At 33.9% G+C, this 13,376-nt stretch overlaps 1 protein-coding gene across 1 annotated transcript in view; it reads right to left on the bottom strand.

Moving 5' to 3' along the window:
- The window catches only part of LOC113046545 (alpha-1,6-mannosylglycoprotein 6-beta-N-acetylglucosaminyltransferase B), an 85,264-nt gene that overhangs the window by 66,651 nt on the left and 5,237 nt on the right, over positions 1-13,376 (bottom strand). Inside the window, exons 4-7 of the mRNA XM_026207358.1 lie at positions 12,208-12,317; positions 9,544-9,617; positions 6,559-6,726; positions 3,960-4,124 (exon numbers count right to left, since the gene is read on the bottom strand). Coding sequence (XP_026063143.1) covers positions 3,960-4,124; positions 6,559-6,726; positions 9,544-9,617; positions 12,208-12,317 — 517 coding nt within the window. The remainder of the gene's footprint in view (positions 1-3,959; positions 4,125-6,558; positions 6,727-9,543; positions 9,618-12,207; positions 12,318-13,376) is intronic.

The raw sequence follows: 13,376 nt of genomic DNA, 5'->3' as shown, positions 1-13,376 counted from the left end.
ATAAATTAGTTATAATATACTATTTTTAATAAGTCAAGTAGTAATTTTGACTATTCATAACCCTAATATGAGTACATACAGTACCAACTAGAAAAGACAAAAGCTAGCATGTAAAGGATATATATATATATATATATATATATATCATGTCTTCTAAGTATAATGCCAAATAAATAATATACAATAAATAAATACAATAAAACAAAATAAAAACCAAGAATTTTAAGTATAAAAGCAATGAAGTATGAGCTTGTACAGAGATGTAGGTAAGCAGAATGCAAGACCACACAGATAGTTTTTATTTTTTTTAGGACAAACACCAATCTCAATAAAACTGCTCCGATACACTGAATGTAGCAACAGTAGCCAGCTAGTGATGCAAAAATATAATGCAACATGCACTCAATAGTTTGGTGAATGTGTGTGTGTGTGTGTGTGTGTGTGTGTGTATATATATATATATATATATATATATATATATATATATATATATATATATATATATATATATATATATATATATATATATATATATATAGTGGTTAACTTATTTAAAGTGTTTTTTTTTATCTATTCTATTTTTAACAGAAATAAATTACACCAAATCTGCTAATATTCTGTATAAAACAATTACAATAAATAAATAATAGAAAATGAAGTTATCAAGTTATCACACTTTTTAGTTTAATATCAATATTTAAGTCAAGTGATTTCATTTGTTGCCATTATAATAATACTCAATAGAATTATTTCTGTTTAAGAATAATGTATATTGTCTTACATTTTATGAAGAGTGCTTTGTAAAGGTATCACCGTATTTGCGGACGGATGTCTTTCTAACCCACCAGCTCCACTTGTCTTGATCTGTTTAGAGAGTTATATACTTTATGCCTATTCATGCAGCAACAGTATACTTTGTATGCGTATCTGTTGGCAGCAGGAGGGTCTATCATTCATTGATGAGTCTAACCGAATGGTGGAGAACAGCAAAGTTGGCTGTAAAGATGAGTGCTAAATTGAGTTCTGACTGAAGGGCTTCTCAATGATCAAGCGCACTACTGACATTTCCAGTCCAACCATTAACATTTATTCATTTGGCAAGTTAAAATGGCTAAAAGGGCTGCTACAAACTAATGGCATTTTTCAGGAGGCAGAAACACACGAAAAGTGCAGTATATTTTCAGTAGAAGCCACATTATTGTTGCCTTGTCATTTTTGTTTGGCCGCACAAGACATGTCACTGAGTCTGAAGAAATGAAAATTATACAGTCACCGTTCTTAATGTTTAATTGGCTAATTAATGATTATCACTAATCGGCAGCAGACTGTGGCCACATTTAGCTTTTTTGTTTTCTTTATCTTCATTTATTCTTATTTCTACCTATTCATCCCTCAATATTAGCATATACCATCCATGTGATATTAAATTGTATAATTCTGTAATATCACAGACCTACCATATGCTTTTTGTTTTGTGTGTGTGTGTGTGGGTGACTAAAACAATTAGGATGTATTTATAGTTTTAATGGGGAAAGCGGTTCATTCACTGAACTTACAGTTGGACTACTATTTTCATCGAGGGTTTATTGAGTGAATGCCGCTGAATGTAGAAAAAAAGGTGAAATGCAACTCTCAAATATTTCAAGGTATTTCAGAAAGATTCACGAAGCTCTTTGTCTTATCCTAGGTGATAATGAAAGAGTTGAAATAGTTGCATGGCTTCCCGTGAGATGATGACACACTGACTCCTCTGAAATATTTGTGTGTAACATGCATTTCTTAGTGTGTTGATGTACTACAAATGAAACTTTCTCTGAAACAAGACATGGACTGACACTATTTCAGCATCACAAGCTACCCTAACAGTCATATGTCTGTTCCTGCCATTGCTTTAACATATGTATTTAAAGCAATATTTATTACAGATTTATAACTTAATTACAGACAAGTGACGATTATATTTAGACATAGTGAACAGAATTTTCTTTTTTTTTTTCTACTTAAACTGAATGATGGAATATCATAGAATATTGGAGTCCAGACATGGACTCAATTTCTCTATCTGTGGTTTTCCAATAAAATCACTCTCAATGAAAATGAATTGCTGATAAAATGATAAATGGGAATAGAAGCCAGGTGCATGATCAATACTGGTTTAGGTGAGCTGCTTCAGCCACTTTATTTTCTCTCTCGTCTAAAATATAATGTTTTCATTAATAAATAAAATATATACATTTTTGCTATTAATTAGTTGTTGTAAATTATATTTTGATTGCCAGGGGCATTACTCTTTTGTACTTTAAAGAAGTTAAATTATTATAGGTATACTATATTATTAATATATAATTACTAACTATAAAGAAATAATATATTTTCAAATTAATATTTATTTGTATCATTATTATTATTAATCATATAAATCACATAATAATTTAGTAATTAATCATTTAGGTACAATACGTTTTACAATACATTGGTTAAAATTAGTTAACAACATTAGATGAACATGAACAAGATAGATTAATGTAATACAGGTTTATCTCATTTTTAAAGCATTTACTATTTACATTTGACAACTTGTAAAACAATTTAATTAACTAACATATTGCACATTTTAGTTTATGTAAGATAATCCATTAAATGATGTTGAAAAATGAAACCGTATTGTAAATTGTTACCATAATTTGGTACTACAAGAGCCCCCTGTGCATTAAAAATATTTTTGTTGTAATAGATTTAGGTTATGATTTAGACATATTTACAATTATACAACAAAATACAGTTTTGATACTAAATATTTTATTTTAGAACTTAATTCTGTAGTTTATGAAATACAATATAATAGTTTGTGGAGTCATTAAGGATCCAAGATCATTAATTGGAATTAATTCTAAGCCAAAATAATTAGATTCCTTAAGATTCACATCTTACAGATGGAAAACACAGTCATCTGGTCATCTATGTTCATTAATAGCTGTAGGCCGATTCAACCAAAACTGGCTTTACAGAATGTTAAATGACTCAATAGGGACATCAAAAGTGCACCAACCAAACGGAATGTTGTGAACAAAGATGAATCAACAGAGAAACAGTCCATAATTAAAAAGTACCACATGGGAAATATGTGCAACCAGCCACCACAAACATATACACAAGCACCAGCAATTATCCTACACTTACCAGTCAAACTCATAAACAGCAGACGTCACCTACAGTAAACAACTTTCTCATGGTCACAGTCAATCTCTTCACAGAAAACCACTTCTCTAAGTGACAGAACAGAGAGTGTGCATCTGCTCTGTATCTCGCCGTGAGACTGATTTAATTTAATCCACACTTTTTCATTCAGGCTTGGCTCTAGGACAGGAAGGGAAAATAATCAGTCTGTAAAGATTTATTCTTAACTGTTTCGTGAAAAAAGTGAACGGTACAAACATTACTGTTACTACATTATTTACAACTACTAATCTTATATATATATATATATATATATATATATATGTATGTATGTTCCTATTCAAAAATGTATTTATTTTTATTTATTGTTTTGCAGACCTATTTTTGATTTCAATGCAATCCAAAGCATCTGCGGCTGTGTTTTTCTTCTGGAAGCTCTATAGAAATTGTGGAGTAAATCCCATACTCTGTTGGTTCCTCTGAGAAATCCAATCTCATCCTTATACCAACATCTGTGATTGCACTATATAATTGTGCTTCTTATTTATTTTGACCTTCATCAAATATCATATGCGCAGCTAAACTTCTGGTTTGAAGTCCCAGTCGCGTCGAAATCAGAACATGTCAGGACAGACTTCCTCTGTTAATAACTCAAATGACACATTGAAAATGAAAAAATCTCATCCAAATAGTGCAAAGGAAGACATTGTTTTACAAGGAAACGTCATTATATTCTATAGTGCCCTTAATTCCCCTTCTTTAGACAGTGTGTGACTGCTCACCCTCTTCTGCTCTCTGTACTGACCACGCAGTCGCTCGTCAAGTCTGCGTGCAGCTGCAGCCCACTGCGCAGCCAATCTGCGCATACGCCTCCTCATGAAGCTTAGAGATTCTTTACCCGAGCCGACTCGCTCCAACAGTAGAGACAGATCGGAGCGGAAATATGCCTATAGAAAGAGATACAGTTAGAAAACAAAGGCAAAGAATTGGTGCTACGGTGATGTTGTGAGAGACACAGAGTAAATTAATTGTTGAATAAAGTCGTTATTTTTGTTTTCTTTGCATACAAAAAGTATCCTCCTCACTTCTTAATGCTATGGTTGAACCACAATGGTAGATGGACTATTCTGATGTCTTTCAAACTTTTCTGGACCATGACAATGTATTTTATTTGGCAGTTAATGACAGTCACAAGTCACAAGCCTTTTGACAGTCACAAGCCTCCAAGTTTTCATCCAAAATATTTTCAATTGTGTTCCGAAGAAGAACAAAGCTTTTACGAGTGGGGGAAACGACAGGGGGGTACGTTATTAATGACAAAGTTTTAATTTTTGGGTGGAGTATTGCTTTAATATTAGGTTACATTATACTTTTTTACATTTTTAAACGTTTAAACGTTTAAAGAGCCACACAGATGGGAAATCAAAAATTACCTGTATTACAGTGTATGATGTAGCTGTCCATCAGTGTAAACAATGCGCAAAGTAATTAAACCAAAAAGTACACGATTTATAAAGTTATTGGCTTCCAAAGTAAGGAGTCGACTCTGAATCGCTGAAACGAGTCGTTATAGATTTAAAATCTTTTGCCCATCTCTATGTACGTCACTAGGAACACTTTGCATAATAATCTCCGCCTACCGTGTTGGGAGAAACGGAACTCTCACCTGCCCCACCCCCCCACACACAGACACACAGACGCTCTGGTTGGTGTGATAGCATCATGTCGAGGAGACAGTGTGTTTTTAATTGTAAAGGCAAGTTTGTTTTATTTTCACTGCCAAAGAATGAAAATCAGAATAACCAATAGCTAAAGTTCATGTTTACCACAATACCAGAGCAGTACAACAAATCCCTTTTGTTGTGTTCACAACATTTCACTGATGACTGCTTTTCTAATCTCGGTGAATACAAGGCAGGATTTTCAAAGCGTTTGGCCATAAAAGAGGGTTCATTACCAATTTTATTTAGAACAACGAGCATCTCCAAATCACAACGCGAAGTATGATTATGAAGTTATGTGTTTGTTTTCTCCCGAGCGTCTTATCAGTATGTGTGCTGTCTGTGCTGATCTTCACTTACAAACACGTCATTAAAATGAAGTGTAACTCCGTGAATACTCAACGAAGAGACATGAGAGAGATATCTATAGAACGCTTCACATGTCTACTTTAAAACTAAACAAGTGCTGCTAACAGATATTCTGTGATAAAGTAATCCATATGAAAACAACGCGATGTCTGTTTTTCACGTCTCCCTTCATCATATCTAATGTGACCACGCCCCCGCGCTGAACGCGCTATTCAGATTCAAACTGAAGCACGCGGCTTGAATACACCCACACAGAAGAAAAAGCAGTGAGACTGATCAAGTTTTTTATTTTACTGTTTGCTTCGCGATGAGAGGAATAAGACATAATTCACCCCAAACAGATGCTAACGCATAGTTTACCGTAGAGGTGTGTGCGGAACAACCAATCCAAACTGGTTATGTTAGTTGACCAATCAAAACACAGTATGCTACCGAAAGGCGGGGTTTAAGGAAACTGAATCTTTTGAACAGCTTCGCGCGAACCGTTTGGGGATCTCTGAGAATCGAGGTTATTTTAAAATGATATTTTTTTTACAGGACTTATAACAGTGATAGGAAGCATAGAATTTTCATCTTACTGGCTCTTTAAGATTTGAAGTACACTTCAAATAAATCGGTGTGTTTTTGTTAAATGTGTGCCAAAATCATCACAATTAAGAGAACCAAAGACTTAAACTACTTCAGTCTGTGCTCATTGGATTTATTTAATACACAAATTTCACATGTTTTTTTTTTTTTTTACTTTTCCTTGACATTCTAATTCACTGAGATGTACCTGTATATCTAAAAGAGATCAGACGCATACTGGTAATAGCTCTGTGGAATTTACAGAAGTAATTTTGCTAGGCTGGAAAATGCTAGAGTACTTTATGCCTTAGGGAAGAAAAAAATAATAATAAAATGATATCTCATTTCAGTCTTAGCAGAGCTTAGAGGCATTGTGAATAACAGTTAAACAGCTGGAACTCTCTCACTTGAAATAACACACTGTGAAAGTAACTAACCGGGTGAGAACACACATACTGCTCACACAGTCTCTGTTCTATAACCCACTGCCCTGCCTTGTTTCTACAGAATTCGGACTAAAATGAAACCGGATTTGGAATGATGTATAGGATGTCTAGGATTGCCTTCCTGTTAAAAGATATCTGCAATGCTGCCTATGTATGCAACTCACTGGGTTTTGGAAAAGAGCCATGCGATCTGCGCCATAATCACACTTAACTAGCTCCTACATCACTCTGTAGCCATGAATTAGAGGAAGGGATTATTGACTCCTTCAGGAACTCACCTGTCTTTTCGGCAGGCTGCTTGATGTGGGATGACTGCTTTGATTCTTCCAGGCCAGTGGGGGGCAGAACCACTCCACTTCACTAAGGTAGACGAGGAAAGAGCAGTCGGAGCCATCTACTCCATAAAAGGAGTAGCAAGGGTCCGATGTCCACCTGGCTCTCATCCACTAGAAAATTAAGAGATGAGTAACAGTTAAAAGTTGTTACTAATTTATCATTTTAATGATAGGAGTGTTACCTGAACAGAGTGTAATGTGAACCATCAAATTAACAGTTTTCATTAATAATGAAGACCAAAGTGCTGCAGATTTTAGCCACAATACACTTTACTAGAAGAGTCGGAGGACTTTTTGATTATTTGATTATTCAGGTGTGTTTAATAAGGGTTTCAGCTAAGCCCTGCAGCACAGTGGCTCTCCAAGAACAGGACTGGACACTATTGGTGTAAAGCATGCCAGCACTGGATTCTGGAGCAGTGGAAACTTATTCTGTGGCATGATAAATCACGCTTCACTGTCTGATGTGCAGTCTGGGTTTTTGACTCATGCCTGGAGAATGTTATATGCCTATTGTACCAAATGTAATGTACGGAGGAAGAGGAATAATGTTATAGGGCTGTTTTTCAGGGGAATCATGTCATGATCATGAGAGAGGTCCAAAGACAGCCAACGATCATTTTCTGAAAGTGTCATAAATTCAGCATGATCATACCAAAGTGTGTTTGCTGTAACGACACACGTTTACTGACCAGCCAAGAGAAATGCAACACGACATTGACATGTCAAAGGGTCTTATTTATGTATTGAGTTCAGTCCTCACCTTAATGCCTCAGCAAACCTTTACAAGAGCCTAGCAAACTGAACTCTGAAATTGATTTCATACCCAGCTGATAAAAAAAAATAATAATAATATATATATATATATATATATATATATATATATATATATATATATATATATATATATATATATATATATATATATATATAAACACAAATGTATATGCTTTGTTTGATTTAGCTGCTTTCAGGATTTGTATGGGACTGCTGAACAAACATTTACAGAATCTCTCATGCAACAGTCACTTCACATGGATGATGGATGGCGTCATACTTATTTGAATCAATCCAAACCTGAGTGACTGATTGAACAGAGTGTACTATCAGTCCTTTTAGGCCAAATGTGAATAAAAACATGCATATTTTTTATTGTTGAATTTATTAGTGAAGGTTAGCAGCAAAAACATCAGTAAGTAAAGTGAGATAAAGTCCATAAAGTCTATTTGATGTATTATTTAATTATTGTTTCATAAAGTTCAGTGTTTACATTCATTTTGAGAAATATGTAAATAATAATAAACTGTTATTGCTGGACACTGGTGCTGAAAAATACTCCTTTATGGTTTCTTATGTATATCACATAGTGCTCATACATTTTATTAGAAGTATAAGAGTAATGGATGTAAGTTTAATGAATTGCCAATTATATATACATATATATATATATATATATATATATATATATATATATATATATATATATATATATATATATATATATATATATATATATATATAAAGATTGGTAGTTTCAAGAAAAATAAGTCAGGATGTGGTGGTCTACCTCCATAATATATCAATACAGCACTCAGAGGCAGTTGTGAGATCTGCTCTGTGTAAAATGCACTCAACACAGATTCTCAGGGCTTTTTTGAGCTGTTGCCTGATCTGCATAATTAATTTAGAGAATCAGGGGCTAAAGCAGCGTTGACAGTACATGCAAATAAACAGCTTTCAGAGGGAGCAATTCATTCTTAATAAATACCCTGTATGCATTAACTACAATACAAATCATTAAATGCATGATAAGTATTTTTACACTTTTGACAGCCCAAGATTTTGTTTCATAAAAACTCACTTAATGCAATGGGGGAAATATGCAAATGTAAAATGTGTGCTAGAAGAATGTCCATGTAGGTAAGTGTAAATATTTGCAAAATAGAGACTAATGAGGATAAACAGTGTGTCTCTGAAAGGGCAAACGTGTGAATGATTGCGGAGTATTTTATGTAAACAACTTGTTTACCGCAGGTTACGCATGAAGTTCATGAAAACTAAAGAGCTCATGAACTGCAATCATTTTATTTCATAAGTAATTTGCAGGATTGTGCTTAAAAGCGTGAAATACAAATAAAACGGCAGATTTAAGTTGCCACCAAAAGCTCTGATATGAGATGTTCACCATAAAATAAAAAAGTGTATTATTTATTTTACTTTTTTTTTTTTTTTTGCATCTTTCTTGCACTGAATATTCACACTGGAGTGAAAGGACCATAAGACTCCATCCAAAATCACTTCAGTTACCATGAACGCAATCCAGATTCCAGTTGACGTACCCAATATTTACAATACAGACGTCACTAGTCTGCTAGAAATATAAAACAAAGCAACCGAGTGATCTCAATGTTTTATTATTTTTTTATTTGGTGTCTTAAAGGTAGCATGGGTGATTTTGAAGAGGCTAGCAATAGCAAGCTAGCTTTGAAAACATGCTTTCCACTCTCCCTGCAAAAACACTGTTCAAAGCCGCGCCTCTTCGAATGAATTAACCATTTATATTACTTTAAATTTTTTAAAGCCTATTGCTAACATTAGCTGATAGTAACACTTGTTATACTTGGCTTAAAGTCTGAGCACATTTTGGTAAATTGTCTTGGAAGGCCTGATTCGAGAAAAAAAAAGAGAGAGAGAGGAAAAACTTAACTTGAACAAACACAGGAAAGAGACATAATCAAAAAAAAAAAAAAAAAACAACAACATCATCAATCAATGAAAGAGCTGTGAAAACACTCCATTCGTTGGGTGCCAGTGTTTGCTTCCACCAATTTATTTTTATCTAAGGCAAACAAGAAATAAAAAGACGAGGCATAAAGGGGTCTGAGAGTTTTTTTTTATTTTTTATTTTTTTTATCTCTGTTAACTCACATCAACTTTACTAGCGCAATCCGGGTACCTGGGATCCTTCGGGACGTCGCACTGGCCTGTAACTCCATCTCGGCCTGTAGATGAAGAGGACAGGGAGTCACAGACTGACGGCACTCTTCCACAGAACAGTGTCCTGAGTGTGGATCACCAGTGGGATCCAAACGCTCTCGAATTTAATGAGGCTTTAGGAAAGCCCTCTGTGTCTTCCATCTCCTCAACTTTTCTTTATTAAGCATTATGAAAGCGGCCTCTTGCCCTCGTATCTCTTAGTTGCCTGTGTAATGCTCGCTCTGGGCTTTGTTAAGAGCTCTGTACTGCTTTGTGTTCCATTTGGTTGAAAACATGAACAGAAAATTGCAAACATCCCCTCGCCTTGATTAATAAACCCCCATTTCTCACTGGTAGCTGGTCCCAGTCAGCCTAATTAACGGAGAAAGAGGTTGTTCTTTGTACAACAGGCTACTTCTGATCCATCAAGCTTGCTCACAGAGAAAGGAATTATGGGCCATTCTGCTTGATTATGAAAAGATACTAAGCAGCTGAAAAACATCCTTGAACTTTTCAATGAGAAGACATCCAGCAACTCCATGCGTTCTGTACACAGATGAAACATTGATTTAAGAGATTCTCCTCCACATTCTGCACTTATTTACTCAAGATTATAAATGCCTATTGAAATCTCTTTTGTTTGCAGTTTCATATATCTTTAAAAGAAAATACAGTGGTGGATTAGAACTATTAGAACAAAATTATAAAAATTATTCTCACCAGCTAAAAAAAATGGATTTAATTTTAAGTATGGTGTTCAGTTATTCTAAATGATTATTATTATTATTATTATTATTATTATTATTATTATTATTATTATTATTATTATTATTATTAATATTAATGTTGATTTTTTTTTTTCGCTGCTCAATAATTTGTGGACATTGATAATAATCAGAAAAGTTTATTATATATTTACAGTATTAGCATAGTATGATTTCTGAAGGATCACATGACACTGAAGGCTGGAGTAAAGTCACTGAATATTCAGCTTTACCATAACAGGAATAACATTTTAAAATATTTTCATTTACACTTTATTTTAAGGTCCGACCTTTGCTTTTAGCAGTTCATTAACTATGAGTTTTGACTCAATAAACTCCTAATTTGCAGCTTATTAATAGTTAGTAAATTAGAGGCATTGGGTAAGACTGAATGTAGAATGTGGTCATGCAGAATATGTACTTTATAAGTATTAATAAACGGCAAAAATTTTAATAATAGGCGTGCTATTAAGCAACTAGTTAATAGTGAGAAATTGTCCCTATACTACATCACCACTGTATATTCAAATTGAAAACATTTCTAATAACATTTGACAATATTACCAATTATAGTACAGTATTTATAGTTTATAAAAAAAAAAAAAAATCATACCAACACATTGAGAGACCCATTTTAACTATTAACTGGTTTCTTATCAGGATGCTTATCACTACCCTGCAGGTGTTTATTAGTACTGGTTAAGCACAAATTAATGTCGTATTCTTTATGACTTTATGACCATATCTTAGATCCCTTAACCCTACCCCATACCTAAACTTAACAACAGCCAAACTAACTGTTAATAAGCAGTGCATTAGATGTATATTGAGGCAAAAGTTTCGGTTATAGTTAGTTAATCATGAGAACTTGTTTTCTTGGAGAATTTTTATTTTCTGGGATTGTTGTCATGTTTCACATTCATTGTGAACAGGCACGGTCATTGGAAACTAAGAACACAATGTTTGACTTTAGATCAAAATAAACTGTAATCGGAAAAGTCCAAAATGTCATTAAAACTATTTAAATAGCACACAAAATACTCTTTTTCAACATAAAAGTTCTCATAAAGTCAGAGGAGTATGAGCAGAGCTACTCAAATGGCAGAATGTAAGTAAGAATTGTGTTTGTCTTACATTAATAGTTTAAATAAACCTCCCACACAGCTTGCACATATGCTCGCTAAAAACCTGCTGGAATTCCACCAAACTATTGTTGGCAAACTATAGAGACATCAAACCCTACATAGGCACTTGCTGTACAAATAGTGGCAAAAGATGATTGGCATTATAGCAATCGAGTCCAATCAAGGTGCATTAAATAATAAAGAGCGAATGTGCTGTCCCGGAAAAATGGAACCGAGCCCAGACCTCTCCATGTCTAATTTTAAACAGTGCATTTCAATGATTTTGGCTCACTAAGAGACTAAAATTGTAGTTTCTGATGAGTTATTAAATCTTGTGTGTTATGTGTAGCTCTCCAAGGACCTTACAGACTTAATTATAGACACAATGTAACACTTGCTAGTACATTATAAATAATGGAAGAATTGGGAAATATAAAATACATATGGCTATCATAGCTCAGATCATTTAAGCTTTCTGATTGGAGATAAAGGTATCTTATCAAATAGTTTGAAATATCATTGATCAATCTCTTCTGAAACTCAAGAGGAGACTAGTGTACGACCTTTATTTACTCTGTAAAAAAGCAGGATGGTTAAATATTAGTCTCCAGTTGTCTTCCATTTAATGTGTTTGCTAATTCCTATCTGGTTATATCTATACATTACAATATCCCTTGCAACAAGGAAATGTTAATTCCTTGCCACCCAAACATAAATGATAGTTTCACCTCTGGCGGGGATGTTCGTATTCTTCAGAATCTGCTCCAATCGTACAGCCATGTCAGACACATTCTGAGCGATGGCCTGGATTCGCTCCACCAGACCCACCGGCTGGAATCTGGAAAAGTGAACAGGAGTAAGAGAGAGAAATGATGTGCGGAAAACAGCTATTAGTTTGCTAGGGCTAAATAAATACTTTAATGATTCTGCTTTTGGAAAGAATCAGAACAGACATTTCGCCTAACATCTCATTTTGTGTTCCAAAGAAGAAAATAAGAGTTTAGAACAACATGAGGATGAGAAAAGATGGATTAAATATGCAATATGGAAATGAAGCAAATCTTACAGTAACTCTGCCTAATGGATATGAAAAAATATTAATGGATAATTGTGTGTGTGTAATTTAAATTAAAACGCACCTACACATACTACAGCCTTGAGAAATAAGAAACAAGAGTCTGAAGCACCTCTACTGAAGCAAGTCTTTCTATTCATTATTGAACTGAACTGCAACATGCTTGAATGGTGCGATTACCCATTGGACATGCTAATTGTTTGAAATATGCTTGGAGCATAAAATCCTGCACTGACACCATTCATGTAGAGAGATAATGAAATTGACATGCGGCATGTTTAGGCTTGGCCCTGAGAGAGAAAACATGGTAGAGCAATTAAGTCGCTAGCAACTTAATTCCCTTGATGTTGACAAGCATCAAAATTATCTAAAAGATTAAAAAGCTGGGTTCAAATGAAAGGAAACATTGCATCGTTTAATTGTCCCGAGGGTTTATTTTTATTTAAAACAAAGAGTGCGCCCTGTTTTACTTTTTAAAGGGAACATTAACACAGCTTTGGAAAGTTTTAATCATGTTGTTCAATATTTTCAAATGTGTTTTATGTGTCCTTATTATGTATTGATTATAAGAATGACATGAGTAGCATGGGTATATTTGTAGCAATAGCCAAACATTAAGTGTATAGGTCAAAATTATATTTTTTTCATTTTTCTTCAAAGCTGAGTTCACATGCTTATGCATTTTGCTTATTTAATTAGTAAACTTCATGTAGTTAACTAGTTCTAGTTTACTTCAATTTACTTTTCCATTGCACTATAACTTTAGCTATTTTAAAAAGTCCTAAAACTTTGCTTGTATGCAAATAAAAAAAGACACTGTCA

This window comes from Carassius auratus, chromosome 28 (assembly GCF_003368295.1).
Source record: "Carassius auratus strain Wakin chromosome 28, ASM336829v1, whole genome shotgun sequence".
In the NCBI taxonomy this organism is placed as follows: Eukaryota; Metazoa; Chordata; class Actinopteri; order Cypriniformes; family Cyprinidae; genus Carassius; species Carassius auratus.
This window is presented reverse-complemented; position numbering and strand designations above follow the sequence as displayed.